The 17,179-nt window shown below is 49.6% G+C and overlaps 1 protein-coding gene across 4 annotated transcripts in view; it reads right to left on the bottom strand.

Annotated features, from left to right (window-relative positions):
- The window catches only part of pps (protein partner of snf), a 283,892-nt gene that overhangs the window by 240,557 nt on the left and 26,156 nt on the right, over positions 1–17,179 (bottom strand). For all 4 annotated transcript variants that reach the window (XR_006773414.2, XM_069302993.1, XM_069302994.1 and 1 more), the window contains exon 2: positions 11,038–11,176. Coding sequence is in view for 3 of the 4 variants with exons in the window: in XM_069302993.1 (XP_069159094.1) it covers positions 11,038–11,176 (139 nt within the window). In the remaining variant the exon portion in view is untranslated. The remainder of the gene's footprint in view (positions 1–11,037; positions 11,177–17,179) is intronic.

Below are 17,179 nucleotides of genomic sequence, written 5' to 3'. Positions count from 1 at the left end.
TTGAAAGGGGCTGTCATTGTGCAGCAGTACTCCACTCTAGAGAGCATTAGCATCTTGAAGATTATCATCATTGGTATAGCATCTCTAGTTTGACAAGTTCTTGTTATCCAACCTGTCATTTTTCTTGCAATTGTGACGGCTACTTTATTGTGTTCTTTAAATGTAAGGTCTTCCGACATGAGTACACCCAAATCCTTTACATTGCCTTTTCGTTCTATGTTATGATTTGACCTGAGTTTTGTACGTAGTTTCTGCTTTTATATTTTCATTTTTTCCGTAGCGCATGAGCTGGAACTTACTTTTGTTAAACACCATATTATTTTCTGAAACCCATAAAAAGACCTGATTTACATCTGATTGGAAGTTTGCCATGTCCTGTATGTTGTCTACTCTCATGAAAATCCTAGTGTCATCTGCAAAGGATGATACAGTGCTATAAATTGTGTCCTTGTCTATGTCCGATATGAGGATGAGTTTTGTTGACTATTACACATTGAGTTCTGTTAGTCAGGAAATTGTAGATCCATCTGCCTATTTTTCCGGTAATTCCTTTTGAACGCATTTTATGTGCAATAACACCATGGTCACATTTGTCGAAGGCTTTTGCAAAATCTGTGTAAATTACATCAGCATTTTGTTTGTCTTCCATGGCATCTAATACCATTTCATAGTAGTCCAGCAACTGTGACAGGCAAGAATGCCCTGTTCTGAAACCATGCTGTTCGGGGTTATGGAGATATTGTGATTCCATGTATTTTGTGATCTTACTTCTTAGCACTCATCTCAAAGATTTTTATGATGGGCGATGTTAGTGCTATCAGTCTGTAATTTTTTGCCTCTGCCTTATTTCCTCCTTTATGGAGTGGTGCTATCTCTGCTGTTTTTATCATGTCAGGGATAATGCCAATATCTAGGCTTTGTCTCCAAAGAATGTGAAGGGCCTGCGATAGTGGTTTTTTACAGTTCTTGATGAATATGGAGTTCCAAGAATCAGGGCCTGATGCAGAGTGCATAGGCATACTGTTTATTGCTGCTTCAACATCCAGTGAGGATAGTGTGACAGTCTGATATATGATTTGATGTTGGTATCATATCCATGAAAAATTCATTTGGGTTATCAATCTTTAGCGTATTTAGTGGCTCTCTGAAAACAGTTGTACTGCTTCCTCAGTAACTCGCTCATTTCTTTGTTGTCATCGGTTAAAGTTCCATCTCCCTTCCGGCAGGGGCCCGATACTAGATGTGGTTTTTTATCTTTATTTTGCATAGGTGAAAAAATATTTTGGATTTCTCTCTATTTCACTGATGGCCTTTTGCTCTCTTTGCCTCTCCTGGGTTTTGTATGATTCTTGTAGCTTGAGTTCAATTGTTTCTATTTCTCTACCTAACCTCCTTCGCCGTTCTTGAGAGAGGGTGCGACTACAAGTTGCTTCCACGATTCGTTTTCTTCGCCTATAGAGGGAACGAAGTTCCCGTTCCAATCTGCATCTCTTCCTCTTTTTTTCTTAGAGGTATGCGGTTTGCACATATTTCTAGTGCTACTGATCTTATTTTTTCCAGGCACTGGTTCATGTTTACATTTTCTAGCCGTTCTTCCCAGTTTATTTCTGTGAAGTCTTGGTTTATTTGCTCCCAGTTTATCTGTTTATTATTGAAGTTGAATTTGCTGAAATCTCCTCCACTGGGAACTGGGACTGGTTTTGAAGGTCTATTCAACATGATTGTCAGAACTTCAATTATGTTGTGATCTGAGTAACAGGTATTTGTAATCATTAATGTTCCTGATAAAATCATCATTATTGGTGAAAATGAGGTCCAGCGTGTTCTCCTTCCTAGTTGGCTCTACTATTTGCTGGTTTAAGGCAAACCTGTCGCACATCTGTAGCAGGTCATTTGCATGTGCCTCTTCATTTAGGCTACTTCCTGGTATTCTTTCTGATATTACTGTATTAACCAAATACTTCCATTTCAGGTGCCATAGGTTGAAGTCCCCAAGCAGGATGATGTTCTGGGCTGGATTTGTGAGGTTTTCTAAGCAGTGTTCTATTTTCTTTAGTTGGTCTTTAAACTGCTGAGAGTTTGCTTCTGGTGACTTATATACAAGGACAATAACTACATTTAGGATATCTATTTTGATTATCAGCACTTCCACCATATCATTTGTGGTGTTCAGCAGCTCAGTACAGACGAGTGTGTCTTTGATGTAGAGGCTGACCCCACCCTGTAGCCGGTGTTTCCTGTCACATCTGAAAAGATTGTACTCTGAGATCCATATTTCACCATCATCAGTCCTTTGTGAGAGTTTCCATTAGGGCTGCAAACACTGCACTTGTCTCATGAAGGAGACCATCTATAAAATGAACTTTGTTGGATTTGCATGTTTTTATACCCTGGATGTTGACAAATATAAATGATGTTATCGTGTTTATGGAAGTGCTGGATGCTTTAGTTTGTGTTAATATCTGAGGCTCTGGTAGGGAGGCCACTGTGTTTGCGTTCTTTCTAGCATTTGACCGAGATGGTGGTAGTGTCTGGACATTTTTAGCCATTGTCCTCTTTCTCTTGGTAAAAAATAATTCTGGTCGATTGAGCTGTGGCTGTTTTCATAGTGGCGGTCTGTCGGTCAGAGGCCAATGCCAACAGGAAAAAGAGCTTAACACTTTGGGGTACCCCGTGCGCCACCCCTCAACTGTGCGATTTGGGTCCCAGCGTTTCACGGGAGCACGCGTTAATTCTGAAAAGTGTATACTCTCTTCAACTCTCTTCAACTCTTCAATTCACCTCAATTCTCGTCCTACGAGATTAAATTTGGTATCATTGTGTTCGCAATAGAATTCTCTACAGCACTAAATGCATTTAAACTCCAAAAGCCCAGCTAATTACCCGCAGCAAACAGACAAAGTGCAAACGAGTTACCCAGGAGCGCGCAAAAAAAGCGATAAAATGTGTTCACTCTTTCACTCTGGTCACCTCAATTTTCGTCCCAAGTCTTTCATTTTGGTATCAATGGGTTCGCAATAGAATTCTCTAAAGGAATATTAGCATATAAAATAAAAAACCTGGTTACGCTCCACCCGCCGATGAGTTGAAGACGGGCCACGCGTTAACCGCGAGTGAGCACCCAGACGCCTTCCAACTACACTCCCAATTCCTGCCCACAAATGTTTAGTATTTTAGTATATTTAGTATTAGAGTTTAGTATTTTTTGTGCAGTAGTTGTACATCACATAAGCATTGTAGATAGCCATTTGCACAAAATAGAAGGTCATTTTCTTCGTCCATTTGTGAGTTTTCCTTATGAAGTGATAATATTTGATCATTTGGTCAAAGTGATCAACACCTTTCATGTTTGTATTGTAGTCACAGATTGCATTCGGCTTGTTGACAGTTACCAAACAGTTCCCCAAAAATCGGATAAAAATCTGATTTTTGGCAATTATTTTAGTGGACGACGCAGCATTGCGTCATCCCCGAGATTACCGAGAGTAAACGGATGACGCAATGCTGCGTCATGCCCGGACTAAAGTGTTAAGAGAAACAATCCTGAACAGAAGGGGTCACAACAAACCAAGGAGTAGAGAGAAACGAGAGCACCAGGTCCAAAGACCAGGAAGGCTCAGGAGGCGTAGGAGCAGGTCGGAGGTGGAACAACGCCTGAGACAGCTTGAGGAACTGGGCAGAAGTAACATTAACACTGAAAGCAGCTGAAGCGGCTCCGCCAGCGCCGCACGATATGAGGCGACAGCATGCGGCGTAAGATGACGGTCCTGGAACAACCACGAAAGAAAGGACAGAACCACCCTGTCAGAGACCGAAGAATACCTACGCAGTGATAGGAAGAACCGGAAGGATCGCTAGGAAACTTCATACTGTCGCCGAGACGAAGCACACAGGTGGGAGACCAACAATGAAGCCACCTGCGCACCATACAAGTGATGATGAACCCAAGTAAAGAACTCCAGATGTGAAGACTCGAGGAGAAGACGGAACCAGCCTCTTACCGGGCTGGACTGATCCACTGAAAAAGGCGGAGCCGCGGGAAGACCCTCATATTCGGACTGCGAGCAACCAGCGCCTGAAACCAAGGCTGGGCTGGCCACAAAGGAGCCAGAAGGACAACTCTGCCCTGACAAGTCTCCCAGTGAGCCAGGACCTGGGGCAACAGCTGAACCGGGGAAAAAGAGGTACAGGTAACCCCACCTCGAAGGTGTTGACCCCGACGGCCCTGCAGTCGGGAAAGGGCGCCACATATATCGGGAGAGGCCTCTACCACGCCGACGCGAAGAGATCCAAGTCCGGAGTCCCGAACGTCTGGCACAACCAACTAAAGAGAGTCTGCGTCGACTGTCCATTCTGTGGAAAGGGGAAGGAAACAAGACAGGCCGTCTGCCAGGACGTTGAACATCCCCCGGATGTGAACCACCACGAGAGCCAAACCCTGAGAACTTGGCAAACAAGTCACCCGAAGCGACCAACCCCAAAGAGCCAAGGACCACATCGAACCCCCTTGGTTCAGGCAAATGAACCACCTGCGAGCAGTCCGAATGAAGTCGGATTGCTGATCCGCGAGCGACTCAAACCTTCCGGAGTGACATCCACACTGCCGCAAACTCCCTAACCGTGCTGTGAGCCCAACGGAAGGACAGATCCCACTGCCCCTGGCCGGCCTGGTGAGCACTGATCACAAAGCCCCAGCCAAGAGACGACACGTCCGTGAACACATCGAGCAAGGGTTCAGTGCCTAGGTGCTAAGGCACTGAACCCCGAAAACCCTGAAGAGGAAGCTGGCGACACAGCAAATGACCCAAATCCCCTGCAGGCCGAACCCAACGGTCGCGAGAGAGGCAGAAGGGACGTCCCCAAAGGAACCAGAATAGCCTGACGAAGCCACACCCGACCCAGCGGGTAGACCATCATGGCAATGTTCAGGCTCCCGCACAAACTCTCAAGCAACTGCCGCGTGACCCGGGAACCCCTCAGAAGAAGACGAATGCTGGACCGCAGGCAAAGCAGAGCCGCCGGAGGCAGAGACAAAGAAGTGGTGCGAGCGTCCCAAACCAGACCCAGCCAAGGCCGAACCCGAGAGGGAAACAGATGGGACTTCCTCCAGTTCACCAAGAACCCGAACTTGGCGAGCTGGGCAAGAACCAAATCCCTGGCAAACAGACACATGGACTGGCTGGGAGTCCAAACCAGCCAGTCGTCGATGTAGGCCAGATTCAACCCGAAGGGAGGACAACGAAAGCAGTAACCTTGATGCCCTACAACAAAACCGAGCCAATCCCTGAACCTCGGATGAACTGTAACGTGCAAACATGCGTTCTTGAGGTCCAGGGACACCATCCAAGCGCCCGGCTCCAACAGAAGACAGACCTGGGATAGAGTAGTCATCCAGAAGGAGGGGCAATGAACCCAGGGGTTCAGACAGGACAGGTCCAAAATGAACCTCAGGTCCGCACAGTCTAGTCTCGGGACCGGAAACAGGTGGGAAACCCACCTGAGGGCGTCGTCGTTCTGACCACACCCCAGGCGAACCCACTCCGAGATGACCCGACAGCGCAGAAGTGGCCTGCCCCGCCAGCGCAGGAGAAGTGGCCTGCCCCGCCAGCTCCGAACCCCAAGGGAGGAGGAGCCTTCCAACACCACCACAGACTGCACGGAACGACCCAAAAAGTCCACGAATTGTGGGACCAGGCACGAGCAAACAGGGCGAGCCGTCCCCCATTGCCCCGTCAATGGGACGAACCACGAAAAGGCCAACGTGTATTGCAAGAACCTAAGCAGCGAACAGTGCGATCCCTGCACCGACCAGAAACAGTTGGAACGGTAGGCTGCGCTTGCCCCAAATCTGGCACCAATGGCCTAGCACGACGGTAAGAACCCCCGAGCCCTGGCACAACCTTTCCGGGAAGGCCCCCACGAGCCCCCCGGAGCAAAAACAACTAACTGAGGCCGCCTGCAGGTATTGCACCACAGCCAGGGCCCAAGCGGATTCTAAGGAGGAAGCCAGCACCACCTGCCAACACGGGAGGCGAGAAGCATAGAACCATGAAACTGCATCACGTCAGGGTGGCGCCAAGAGCTTCAACAAAGCAGACGATGCTCGCACCGTGAAGGGCAGCACAACAGACCTGGCAGCGGCCCCAAGCGCCCCCACATCCAACTCAAGCCAGTCCGATGACAGCTCAAGGAGGGAAAAATGCAGGGCTGAAGCAAGCAAGCTACGAGTACGCAAATCCTCCGCCACCAAGGCAGCCGAAAGAGAAGGAACCTGCACATGAAGCTGCAGCTGCATGACACCAGCATTCCGCGGAAGGGCAGGGGCAAACAAACAAGCATCGAGATGATCGAAGGCGCCCCCTAGGAAAACCTGAAACACCGAACGAGTCTCTCGCCACTCAAGGGCGCGGGACCGACGGAACCTGTGCCAAGCCTCCAATGAAAAAAAAAGGACAGTCTGCCAACCAGGACGACTCCGGAACATCATAATGAACCCAGTACGAACCAGAAGAGCCGTACATGAAGGAAAGCAGATCGATCATGAAGGCATAATCCGGGTCGCGCAGGAAGTAAGTCGCCAAGGGTTCCCGCACCTCAGAAGATGAGACTCGGGAAGGCGGAAACCTACGGAAAGACGGAACCGAAGAACCCACTGGATCACTGAACCGAACCCGGGGAGGGGTGGACACCAAATCTAATTCGTACGCAGAGGGAGCGAAAGAGAACCCCCTTTCCTTGTAACATCCAAGCTTCGCTCGGAGGGCAGAAAAACCCAGGAGGGGTCCAACAGGTCCCAAGGCCCCCAAGCCAATCCCTCCCCAACCCCAAGAACCTCACCCTGAGGACCCGGAGCCGAGCCGGCCTCCAAACCCCCCACCTCCAAAGAAAAGGTGGGAACTGCCGAGAAAGCAGGAACGAAGGGGGCCCACTGGCCCAACCCAGAAGATTCAACAGAAGGATCCAGGCTTGAATGCCTCCGCTGCAATCTCCAGAAGTTAACACCAGAGACCGCCCGAATCTCAACACTAACACACCAACTAGACCCTGCCCCGACTCCGAAACCCTCAGACGCTTCGGAGCCGGAAACAAAGGAAGGAGGGGGGGGGGGCGAAAAACTACAGAAAGGGAAGGACTACGAGGGGCGGACGGAATCAGAGCCGAAGGCGACTCCCACCTCCAAGTCTGAGTCCCTATAACCAAAACGGGGCAGTCTCGGGGCATCCGGGGCTGCAACCAACCGAGCGCGTTGCAGCAACCTAAATCTAGCATGCAACCCCGTCGCTGCCTGCACTCGCATATCAGTATCAGAGGCTTGAGTGAACTGGAGTACATACAGACAACACATGTCGCACAACTATACCAACACAACAACAACCCCTCAATTATAGACCTGTATCATTGACAAGTGTAATAGTGAAAGTATTGGAAAAGCTAATCAAAACTAAATGGGTAGAACACCTGGAGAGAAATGATATAATATCAGACAGACAGTATGGTTTTCGATCAGGAAGATCCTGTGTATCGAATTTACTCAGTTTCTATGATCGGGCCACAGAGATATTACAGGAAAGAGATGGCTGGGTTGACTGCATCTATCTGGACCTAAAAAAGGCTTTCGACAGAGTTCCACATAAGAGGTTGTTCTGGAAACTGGAAAATATTGGAGGGGTGACAGGTAAGCTTCTATCATGGATGAAAAATTTTCTGACTGATAGAAAAATGAGGGCAGTAATCAGAGGCAATGTATCGGAATGGAGAAATGTCACAAGTGGAGTACCACAGGGTTCAGTTCTTGCACCAGTGATGTTTATTGTGTACATAAATGATCTACCAGTTGGTATACAGAATTATATGAACATGTTTGCTGATGATGCTAAGATAATAGGAAGGATAAGAAATTTAGATGATTGTCATGCCCTTCAAGAAGACCTGGACAAAATAAGTATATGGAGCACCACCTGGCAAATGGAATTTAATGTTAATAAATGTCATGTTATGGAATGTGGAATAGGAGAACATAGACCCCATACAACCTATATATTATGTGAGAAATCTTTAAAGAATTCTGATAAAGAAAAAGATCTAGGGGTGGTTCTAGATAGAAAACTATCACCTGAGGACCACATAAAGAATATTGTGCAAGGAGCCTATGCGATGCTTTCTAACTTCAGAATTGCATTTAAATACATGGATGGCAATATACTAAAGAAATTGTTCATGACTTTTGTTAGGCCAAAGCTAGAATATGCAGTTGTTGTGTGGTGCCCATATCTTAAGAAGCACATCAACAAGCTGGAAAAGGTGCAAAGACATGCTACGAAGTGGCTCCCAGAACTGAAGGGCAAGAGCTACGAGGAGAGGTTGGAAGCATTAAACATGCCAAAACTAGAAGACAGAAGAAAAAGAGGTGATATGATCACTACATACAAAATAGTAACAGGAATTGATAAAATCGACAGGGAAGGATTCCTGAGACCTGGCACTTCAAGAACAAGAGGTCATAGATTTAAACTAGCTAAACACAGATGCCGAAGAAATATAAGAAAATTCACCTTCGCAAATAGAGTGGTAGACGGTTGGAACAAGTTAAGTGAGAAGGTGGTGGAGGCCAAGACCGTCAGTAGTTTCAAAGCGTTATATGACAAAGAGTGCTGGGAAGACGGGACACCACGAGCGTAGCTCTCATCCTGTAACTACACTTAGGTAATTACACTTAGGTAATTACAACTCCGGGTCAAAACAATCACTGACCCAACAGGCAGCATGGTGGAGGCAAAACCGGTGTCACCCTGAGACAAGGGGAACAGAGCAACCTTCAAACTCGCAAGACGCGAGGGGGAAATCAGGGGTCACATCCATTGTACCACGTAGCCCCGAGGGGTTTCCCAGGGTCCTTATCCTTGGAGACACGCTAAGGGAAGCCCAGGCAGGGTACTGCGAACTGGCGCCCAAGTCTACCAAACAAACTTCTAAAGCTGAACCCCCAGGAAGTGTTCACTCATGGGGGGCCAAGCGGGAAAGACTACCAACAGAGATATATATATATACACCCCAAGAACAGCGACTAAGGAACCACACCGGCAGAACCCCCCCCCCCCTCCCACCAGGCAGAAAAACAACAAAAGAAAAAACCCGCACCCGAGGACAACGTACTCGGGAGGAACAGAGCCGGCCACTGTTATAGGTGAAAACTAGCTGTGCAGTACCTCGTGCCCCTGCCAGTGACGAAAACTACCCCCTACCAAGAGACAAACAAGGGTAAGAAAAACCCCAGCTGACTCCATGGGTGGATACCGAGAAGTAATCGGCACAGCGGAGGTAGACCCCTGAAGTGACTTGTGGAAGGAGGGCCCCAAGCCCTAAGAGCAGTACTTACAGGGCACCTAGGGAAGGTGACCCCAGGCGCATGCAGCCCGAGTATCAGGCGCCACAGCTGGGTGGACAGCGCTTCAGATTCGTAGTCCTGAGGTTCCAAGTTCAATCCCCGGTGGAGGCGGAGACAAATGGGGAAAAGTTTCTTTCACCCTGATGCCCCTGTTACCTAGCAGCCCCTGCTATGGGCTGCTTCCCAGGGGGAGGGGGGGGGGGGGTAACAAAAAGGTGGCCTGGTCGAGGACCAGGCCGCGGGGACGCTAAGTATTGAAATCACTTGAAGATAACTTAAGATAACCGTGGAATCTCACTCCCAGCTCACGCACCACCTGAAGAGACAGCCCACACCACAAGGCACAGAACTGTAACAGAAAACTAGAACCAGAGGCACGACCACACAAGACTCCCCATCAGCCTAAGAACTGTAGGTTGGGTCACCAGCGGATGGGTTTTGGGCTCCCCCCTTCCCCTTCCTGGGGAGGGAGGGTTGCGCAGACAGTGGCGCAGCGACATGATGACGTCATGCTAGTTTGCTAATTTTCGTTTGGGAAAGTTCTGTCCACCTGTTCGGCTTTCGGTCGAAATAGGGGTTTGTTTTGGAGCGCTTACCTTTCTGGGTGCCTGTCCCAGTTGATGGCAGACATAGAATGCTCCCAACTACAAAGGAGGGGGGGGGGGTCTATAGGCCATTGCTCCTTATGCCTCTCTAGAGGGGAGGCCAGGTTCTGGCTCGTGGTCCCCAGTAGGCAAGAACTCCATGCATTGACTGATGCCAGACAGATATACATATCCATTCAGCCTGGATAGCTCCGGGGAGCCGACGGGGCTCCCCCGAGAAAAGACGCATTACATTCAGTTACGAATATCTGACCACATCACAAAGCATATAAAATTTTATTGTAAATACTTAAGAAACAATTACACAAAACTGACAAAATACACCCAAGAAACAAATTAAACATCTTTTTGCTGAGGGCAATCACAGATGGTATCTCAATCCGCTTTTCCAGAGTGGCTGAACCTAGCCAGGAATGTGGAGGGAGGGAGGAGAAGATTCAAAAGTTTTGTATTAAAACCAATTCCAGTAATTCCGAACCGACATTCTCAAGTCACAGAATAAGGACATATTATTCTACAATATAAAATGTGCATATAGTATTTGCAAATGCACATCATGCCCAATTGTGGCCCAGTCCATTAGATTTTTTTTATAAATTTCTGTGTAAACTTTAAGGCAACCTAGCAACTTGCTGTTTCACAGTGCAATATCAAAATTGTGTAAATCTTTGGGTACAATATTTCTATTATTCTGTGTAGAAAATTAAATATCATAAGAGTTTATACAAATTATCCAACAAGGTCCTTACAAACGTGTGAACTTCACTTTGACACAAGGTGCCTTGGAATTAAGCTGTCCTTAAAATACAAGTTCTACTGTATTCTGTAGAGGTAAAATTAAGTTTTATGTAAAATATGGACGTGGAAAAACCTCAAAGAAAAACACACATTAATGGCCAAAGGCAGACAACTTGTCGACCTCGAGAAAGCTCATGAACAAGAGAGTGAAGTGCAATCCTGGAGGCTCTGTCTTTTACCTAAACATGGGAAAATTAGTCAATGATTAAATTTCTGATTAAATTCAATACACAGTTATATAATATTTACCCAGCAAGTTTTGTAGTTCATCTCCATCCAGTGAGACATTTCCAGTTTCATTGTTAACGATGATGATCACCGTTTTCCCAGAATTGGAGTTTCCCGGAGCCGAAACATCTGAACAGTCTTTAACAAATGAACTTGACATCTGTAAATAAACATAACATTTTTCTCAGCAAAAGTCAATAACTTGACAGAAGTTTGCATTTACTATTTTACTCGCAGAACAAATATTTAAATACTTATAGTACTATATAATACTGTACTATAGTTACAAAATTTTGAATACAAGATTGTAGCAATGGGTAAAGTATTACTATAGAGTAACTGCGTATAAGCCAAACAACATTTAAATTGTTTAGTCTGAATGCGAAAACCCATATAGAAGTCATGACTAATAGAGACCTCACATCAAAAAATCTACGTATAAATGCTTTTAAAGATGATAAATAGGATACAGGGATTCATATCCAGAAACGTTAGTAACAAGGCATCTAATGAGAAAATCCATAGGAGCCATGATGAAGATAGGATTTGAATCTATGCATTGGGTACCCCGAGGCACATGCCCCAGACAACTAGGCCATGACATGGTTAAAAGCATTGCAACCCGGTGTTTTACTGTACCCCCGAGGGTTTCCAAGGCGTCCACTGAAGCCGAACCAGAGCTTCACCCAATTCCCCCAAGCACTCTGCCTCTGTCATCTAGGCAGAGTGCATCTTCTACCTTTAACACCCCTCTTTCAATACACAATCCCACTAACATGAGGTATCAGTGAGAAAATCCGTAGCAGCCATGATGAAGATTAGAACCTATGCCCTCTGACCATGTCGTAGCCTAGTTGTCTGGGCGTGTGCCTGGAAATACCCAGCGCATAGGTTCAAATTCTCCTAACGGCTCCTACGGACTTTCTCATTGATACAGTCACGTTAGTGTGATTTCTCTGTGTAAGGCATCTAATGCTATCCTTCAGCTTTATCTTGCCATTGTTATAGGCCCCATTTGAGTTATGCAGTTCAGCTTTGGTCACTACTATGGAATGGATATACATTTACTGAAATGTGTGCAGAAAAAGGATAAAATTAATGCCTGGAATTAGAAACCTCCTACAAAGGGATTAACACTTACACTCCCGGCATGCGTGCCGCAAACTTAGAGTCATGCCCCCTGGCGTGCGCGCGAGCATGCGGCGATACCAAAATGTGTATACTCGTTTCAGTTTTCTCACCTTAATTCTCGTGCTACGTCGTTCATTTTGGTATCATTGTGTTCGCAATTAGATACCCTGCAGATGTATATGCATATAATGTCCAAAAGCCCGGCATGACTACCCATAGCAAAGCCTAAAACTACCCATGAACGAGCACCAATTTACACACAGCGGCCTAATGTGTATACTCGTTCAGTTTGATAACATCAATTTTTGTCTTGTGTCTTTCATTTTGGTATCAAATTGTTCGCAATATAAAAGTGCATATTTTAAAACTAGTCCCATAATAGAGCAATAACTGAAATTTTACCAAATATTTAAAGTTTGGACGCTCATCATCACTTTTTTTTTTATATCTTTCCAGTGTTCTGACAAATTTTCATGTTACGTCTTTCATTTTGGTATCAAATTGTTTGCAATCAAAAGGTGTGCATTTTAAAACTAGTACCATAATAATAGTACAATAAATAGAATTTTAACAAATATTTTCAAATTTTGCCCAAAACGTATTTATAATCTTTTGAGTGTTCTGACAACAAGTTTCATGTTACATCTTTCATTTTGGTATCAAATTGTGCGCAATTTAATGATGCTCATTTTGAAACTATCCCAAAGTCAATCGGATAAAAATTTAATTTTATACAAACATTTTATTGTTGGATGCAAATGATGTCACGAGAGAGGACTCTGCAGAAAAATTGGCGACGCATTAAGTGTCACGAGAGTGCGAAACTGTTAAGAAAGCTTATTTTAGAGTATACACTTGATTTAATGACATATGGAGCTCTACCCAGGTTGTTAAATTTAAAATGTTAGTACTGTAACTTTTTAGTCATATTTCAGAGGGCAACAGGATGGTTGTTTGGGGTGGGCATGTGAGCAGGCAGATAGGTGGGTGGTAAGGTAGACGGGCAGATGGGTGATGGGCAGATGGGTGGGTGGTAAGGTAGACGGGCAGATGGGTGGGTGGTAAGGTAGACGGGCAGATGGGTGGGTGGTAAGGTAGACGGGCAGATGGGTGGGTGGTAAGGTAGACGGGCAGATGGGTGGGTGGTAAGGTAGACGGGCAGATGGGTGGGTGGTAAGGTAGACGGGCAGATGGGTGGGTGGTAAGGTAGACGGGCAGATGGGTGGGTGGTAAGGTAGACCGGCAGATGGGTGGGTGGTAAGGTAGACAGGCAGATGGGTGGGTGGTAAGGTAGACCGGGCAGATGGGTGGGTGGTAAGGTAGACGGGCAGATGGGTGGGTGGTAAGGTAGACGGGCAGATGGGTGGGTGGTAAGGTAGACGGGCAGATGGGTGGGTGGTAAGGTAGACCGGCAGATGGGTGGGTGGTAAGGTAGACGGGCAGATGGGTGGGTGGTAAGGTAGACGGGCAGATGGGTGGGTGGTAAGGTAGACGGGCAGATGGGTGGGTGGTAAGGTAGACGGGCAGATGGGTGGGTGGTAAGGTAGACGGGCAGATGGGTGGGTGGTAAGGTAGACGGGCAGATGGGTGGGTGGTAAGGTAGACGGGCAGATGGGTGGGTGGTAAGGTAGACGGGCAGATGGGTGGGTGGTAAGGTAGACGGGCAGATGGGTGGGTGGTAAGGTAGACGGGCAGATGGGTGGGTGGTAAGGTAGACGGGCAGATGGGTGGGTGGTAAGGTAGACGGGCAGATGGGTGGGTGGTAAGGTAGACGGGCAGATGGGTGGGTGGTAAGGTAGACGGGCAGATGGGTGGGTGGTAACGTAGACGGGCAGATGGGTGGGTGGTAAGGTAGACGGGCAGATGGGTGGGTGGTAAGGTAGACGGGCAGATGGGTGGGTGGTAAGGTAGACGGGCAGATGGGTGGGTGGTAAGGTAGACGGGCAGATGGGTGGGTGGTAAGGTAGACGGGCAGATGGGTGGGTGGTAAGGTAGACGGGCAGATGGGTGGGTGGTAAGGTAGACGGGCAGATGGGTGGGTGGTAAGGTAGACGGGCAGATGGGTGGGTGGTAAGGTAGACGGGCAGATGGGTGGGTGGTAAGGTAGACGGGCAGATGGGTGGGTGGTAAGGTAGACGGGCAGATGGGTGGGTGGTAAGGTAGACGGGCAGATGGGTGGGTGGTAAGGTAGACGGGCAGATGGGTGGGTGGTAAGGTAGACGGGCAGATGGGTGGGTGGTAAGGTAGACGGGCAGATGGGTGGGTGGTAAGGTAGACGGGCAGATGGGTGGGTGGTAAGGTAGACGGGCAGATGGGTGGGTGGTAAGGTAGACGGGCAGATGGGTGGGTGGTAAGGTAGACGGGCAGATGGGTGGGTGGTAAGGTAGACGGGCAGATGGGTGGGTGGTAAGGTAGACGGGCAGATGGGTGGGTGGTAAGGTAGACGGGCAGATGGGTGGGTGGTAAGGTAGACGGGCAGATGGGTGGGTGGTAAGGTACACGGGCAGATGGGTGGGTGGTAAGGTACACGGGCAGATGGGTGGGTGGTAAGGTACACGGGCAGATGGGTGGGTGGTAAGGTAGACGGGCAGATGGGTGGGTGGGCAGGAAGGCAGGTAGCAGGGCTGTCAGGTAGCAGAGTGGACAGGCAAGAGTGAGTGAGTAGCAGGGTGGACATAGTAGGCAGACAGGCATTCAGGTGTGCAGGCAGCAGAATCAGCGGGTGGCAGCGTGGGCGGGCTAGCTGTTGGGTGGACAGTAGAGCAAGGAGGTGGGTGGGCAGGCAGCAGAACCCCACCACCATCAGCCCTGATACATCCATCCCCAACCCCACCAGCCCTGATACATCCTTCCCCAACCCCACCCACCACCAGCCCTGATACATCCTTCCCCAACCCCACCCACCACCAGCCCTGATACATCCTTCCCCAACCCCACCACCATCAGCCCTGATACATCCTTCCCCAACCCCACCACCACCAGCCCTGATACATCCTTCCCCAACCCCACCCACCACCAGCCCAGATACATCCTTCCCCAACCCCACCCACCACCAGCCCAGATACATCCTTCCCCAACCCCACCCACCACCAGCCCTGATACATCCTTCCCCCAACCCCACCACCCCCAGCCCTGATACATCCTTCCCCTAACCCCACCACCACCAGCCCTGATACATCCTTCCCCCAACCCCACCAGCCCTGATACATCCTTCCCCAACCCCACCCACCACCAGCCCTGATACATCCTTCCCCCAACCCCATCACCACCAGCCCTGATACATCCTTCCCCCAACCCCACCAGCCCTGATACATCCTTCCCCAACCCCACCCACCACCAGCCCTGATACATCCTTCCCCCAACCCCACCACCACCAGCCCTGATACATCCTTCCCCCAACCCCACCACCCCCAGCCCTGATACATCCTTCCCCAACCCCACCACCCCCAGCCCTGATACATCCATCCCTGATACATCCTTCCTCCAACCCAACCCACCCCCAGCCCTGATACATCCTTCCTCCAACCCAACCCACCCCCAGCCCTGATACATCCTTCCCCCAACCCCACCACCACCAGCCCTGATACATCCATCCCTGATACATCCTTCCTCCAACCCCACCCACCCCCAGCCCTGATACATCCTTCCCCAACCCCACCACCCCCAGCCCTAATACATCCTTCCCCCAACCCCACCCACCACCAGCCCTGATACATCCTTCCCCCAACCCCACCACCACCAACCCTGATACATCCTTCCCCCAACCGCACCACCACCAGCCCTGATATATCCTTCCCCCAACCCCACCAGCCCTGATACATCCTTCCCCCAACCCCACCACCACCAGCCCTGATACATCCTTCCCCCAACCCCACCAGCCCTGATACATCCTTCCCCAAACCCCACCACCACCATCCCTGATACATCCTTCCCCCAACCCCACCACCACCAGCCCTGATACATCCTTCCCCAACCCCAACACCCCCAGCCCTGATACATCCTTCCCCAACCCCACCACCCCCAGCCCTGATACATCCTTCCCCAACCCCACCACCACCAGCCCTGATACATCCTTCCCCCAACCCCACCACCTCCAGCCCTGATACATCCTTCCCCAACCCCACCACCACCAGCCCTGATACATCCTTCCCCCAACCCCACCACCCCCAGCCCTGATACATCCTTCCCCAACCCCACCACCCCCAGCCCTGATACATCCTTCCCCAACCCCACCACCCCCAGCCCTGATACATCCTTCCCCCAACCCCACCCACCACCAGCCCTGATACATCCTTCCCCCAACCCCACCACCCCCAGCCCTGATACATCCTTCCCCAACCCCACCACCACCAGCCCTGATACATCCTTCCCCCAACCCCACCACCCCCAGCCCTGATACATCCTTCCCCAACCCCACCACCCCCAGCCCTGATACATCCTGCCCCCAACCCCACCACCACCAGCCCTGATACATCCTTCCCCCAACCCCACCACCCCCAGCCCTGATACATCCTTCCCCCAACCCCACCAGCCCTGATACATCCTTTCCCCAACCCCACCACCACCAGCCCTGATACATCCTTCCCCCAACCCCACCACCCCCAGCCCTGATACATCCTTCCCCCAACCCCACCACCCCCAGCCCTGATACATCCTTCCCCCAACCCCACCAGCCCTGATACATCCTTCCCCCAACCCCACCACCACCAGCCCTGATACATCCTTCCCCCAACCCCACCACCCCCAGCCCTGATACAGCCTTTCCTCAACCCCACCCACCACCAGCCCTGATACATCCTTCCCCCAACCCCAACCCCACCAGCCCTGATACATCCTTCCCCCAACCCCACCACCCCCAGCCCTGATACATCCTTCCCCCAACCCCACCAGCCCTGATACATCCATCCCCAACCCCACCAGCCCTGATACATCCTTCCCCCAACCCCACCAGCCCTGATACATCCTTCCCCCAACCCCACCACCACCAGCCCTGATACATCCATCCCCCAACCCCACCACCCCCAGCCCTGAT

The sequence above is a fragment of the Procambarus clarkii genome, chromosome 49 (genome assembly GCF_040958095.1).
Source record: "Procambarus clarkii isolate CNS0578487 chromosome 49, FALCON_Pclarkii_2.0, whole genome shotgun sequence".
NCBI lineage: Eukaryota > Metazoa > Arthropoda > Malacostraca > Decapoda > Cambaridae > Procambarus > Procambarus clarkii.
Note: the sequence above shows the minus strand (reverse complement) of the source record. Positions and strands in the feature narration are given on the sequence as shown.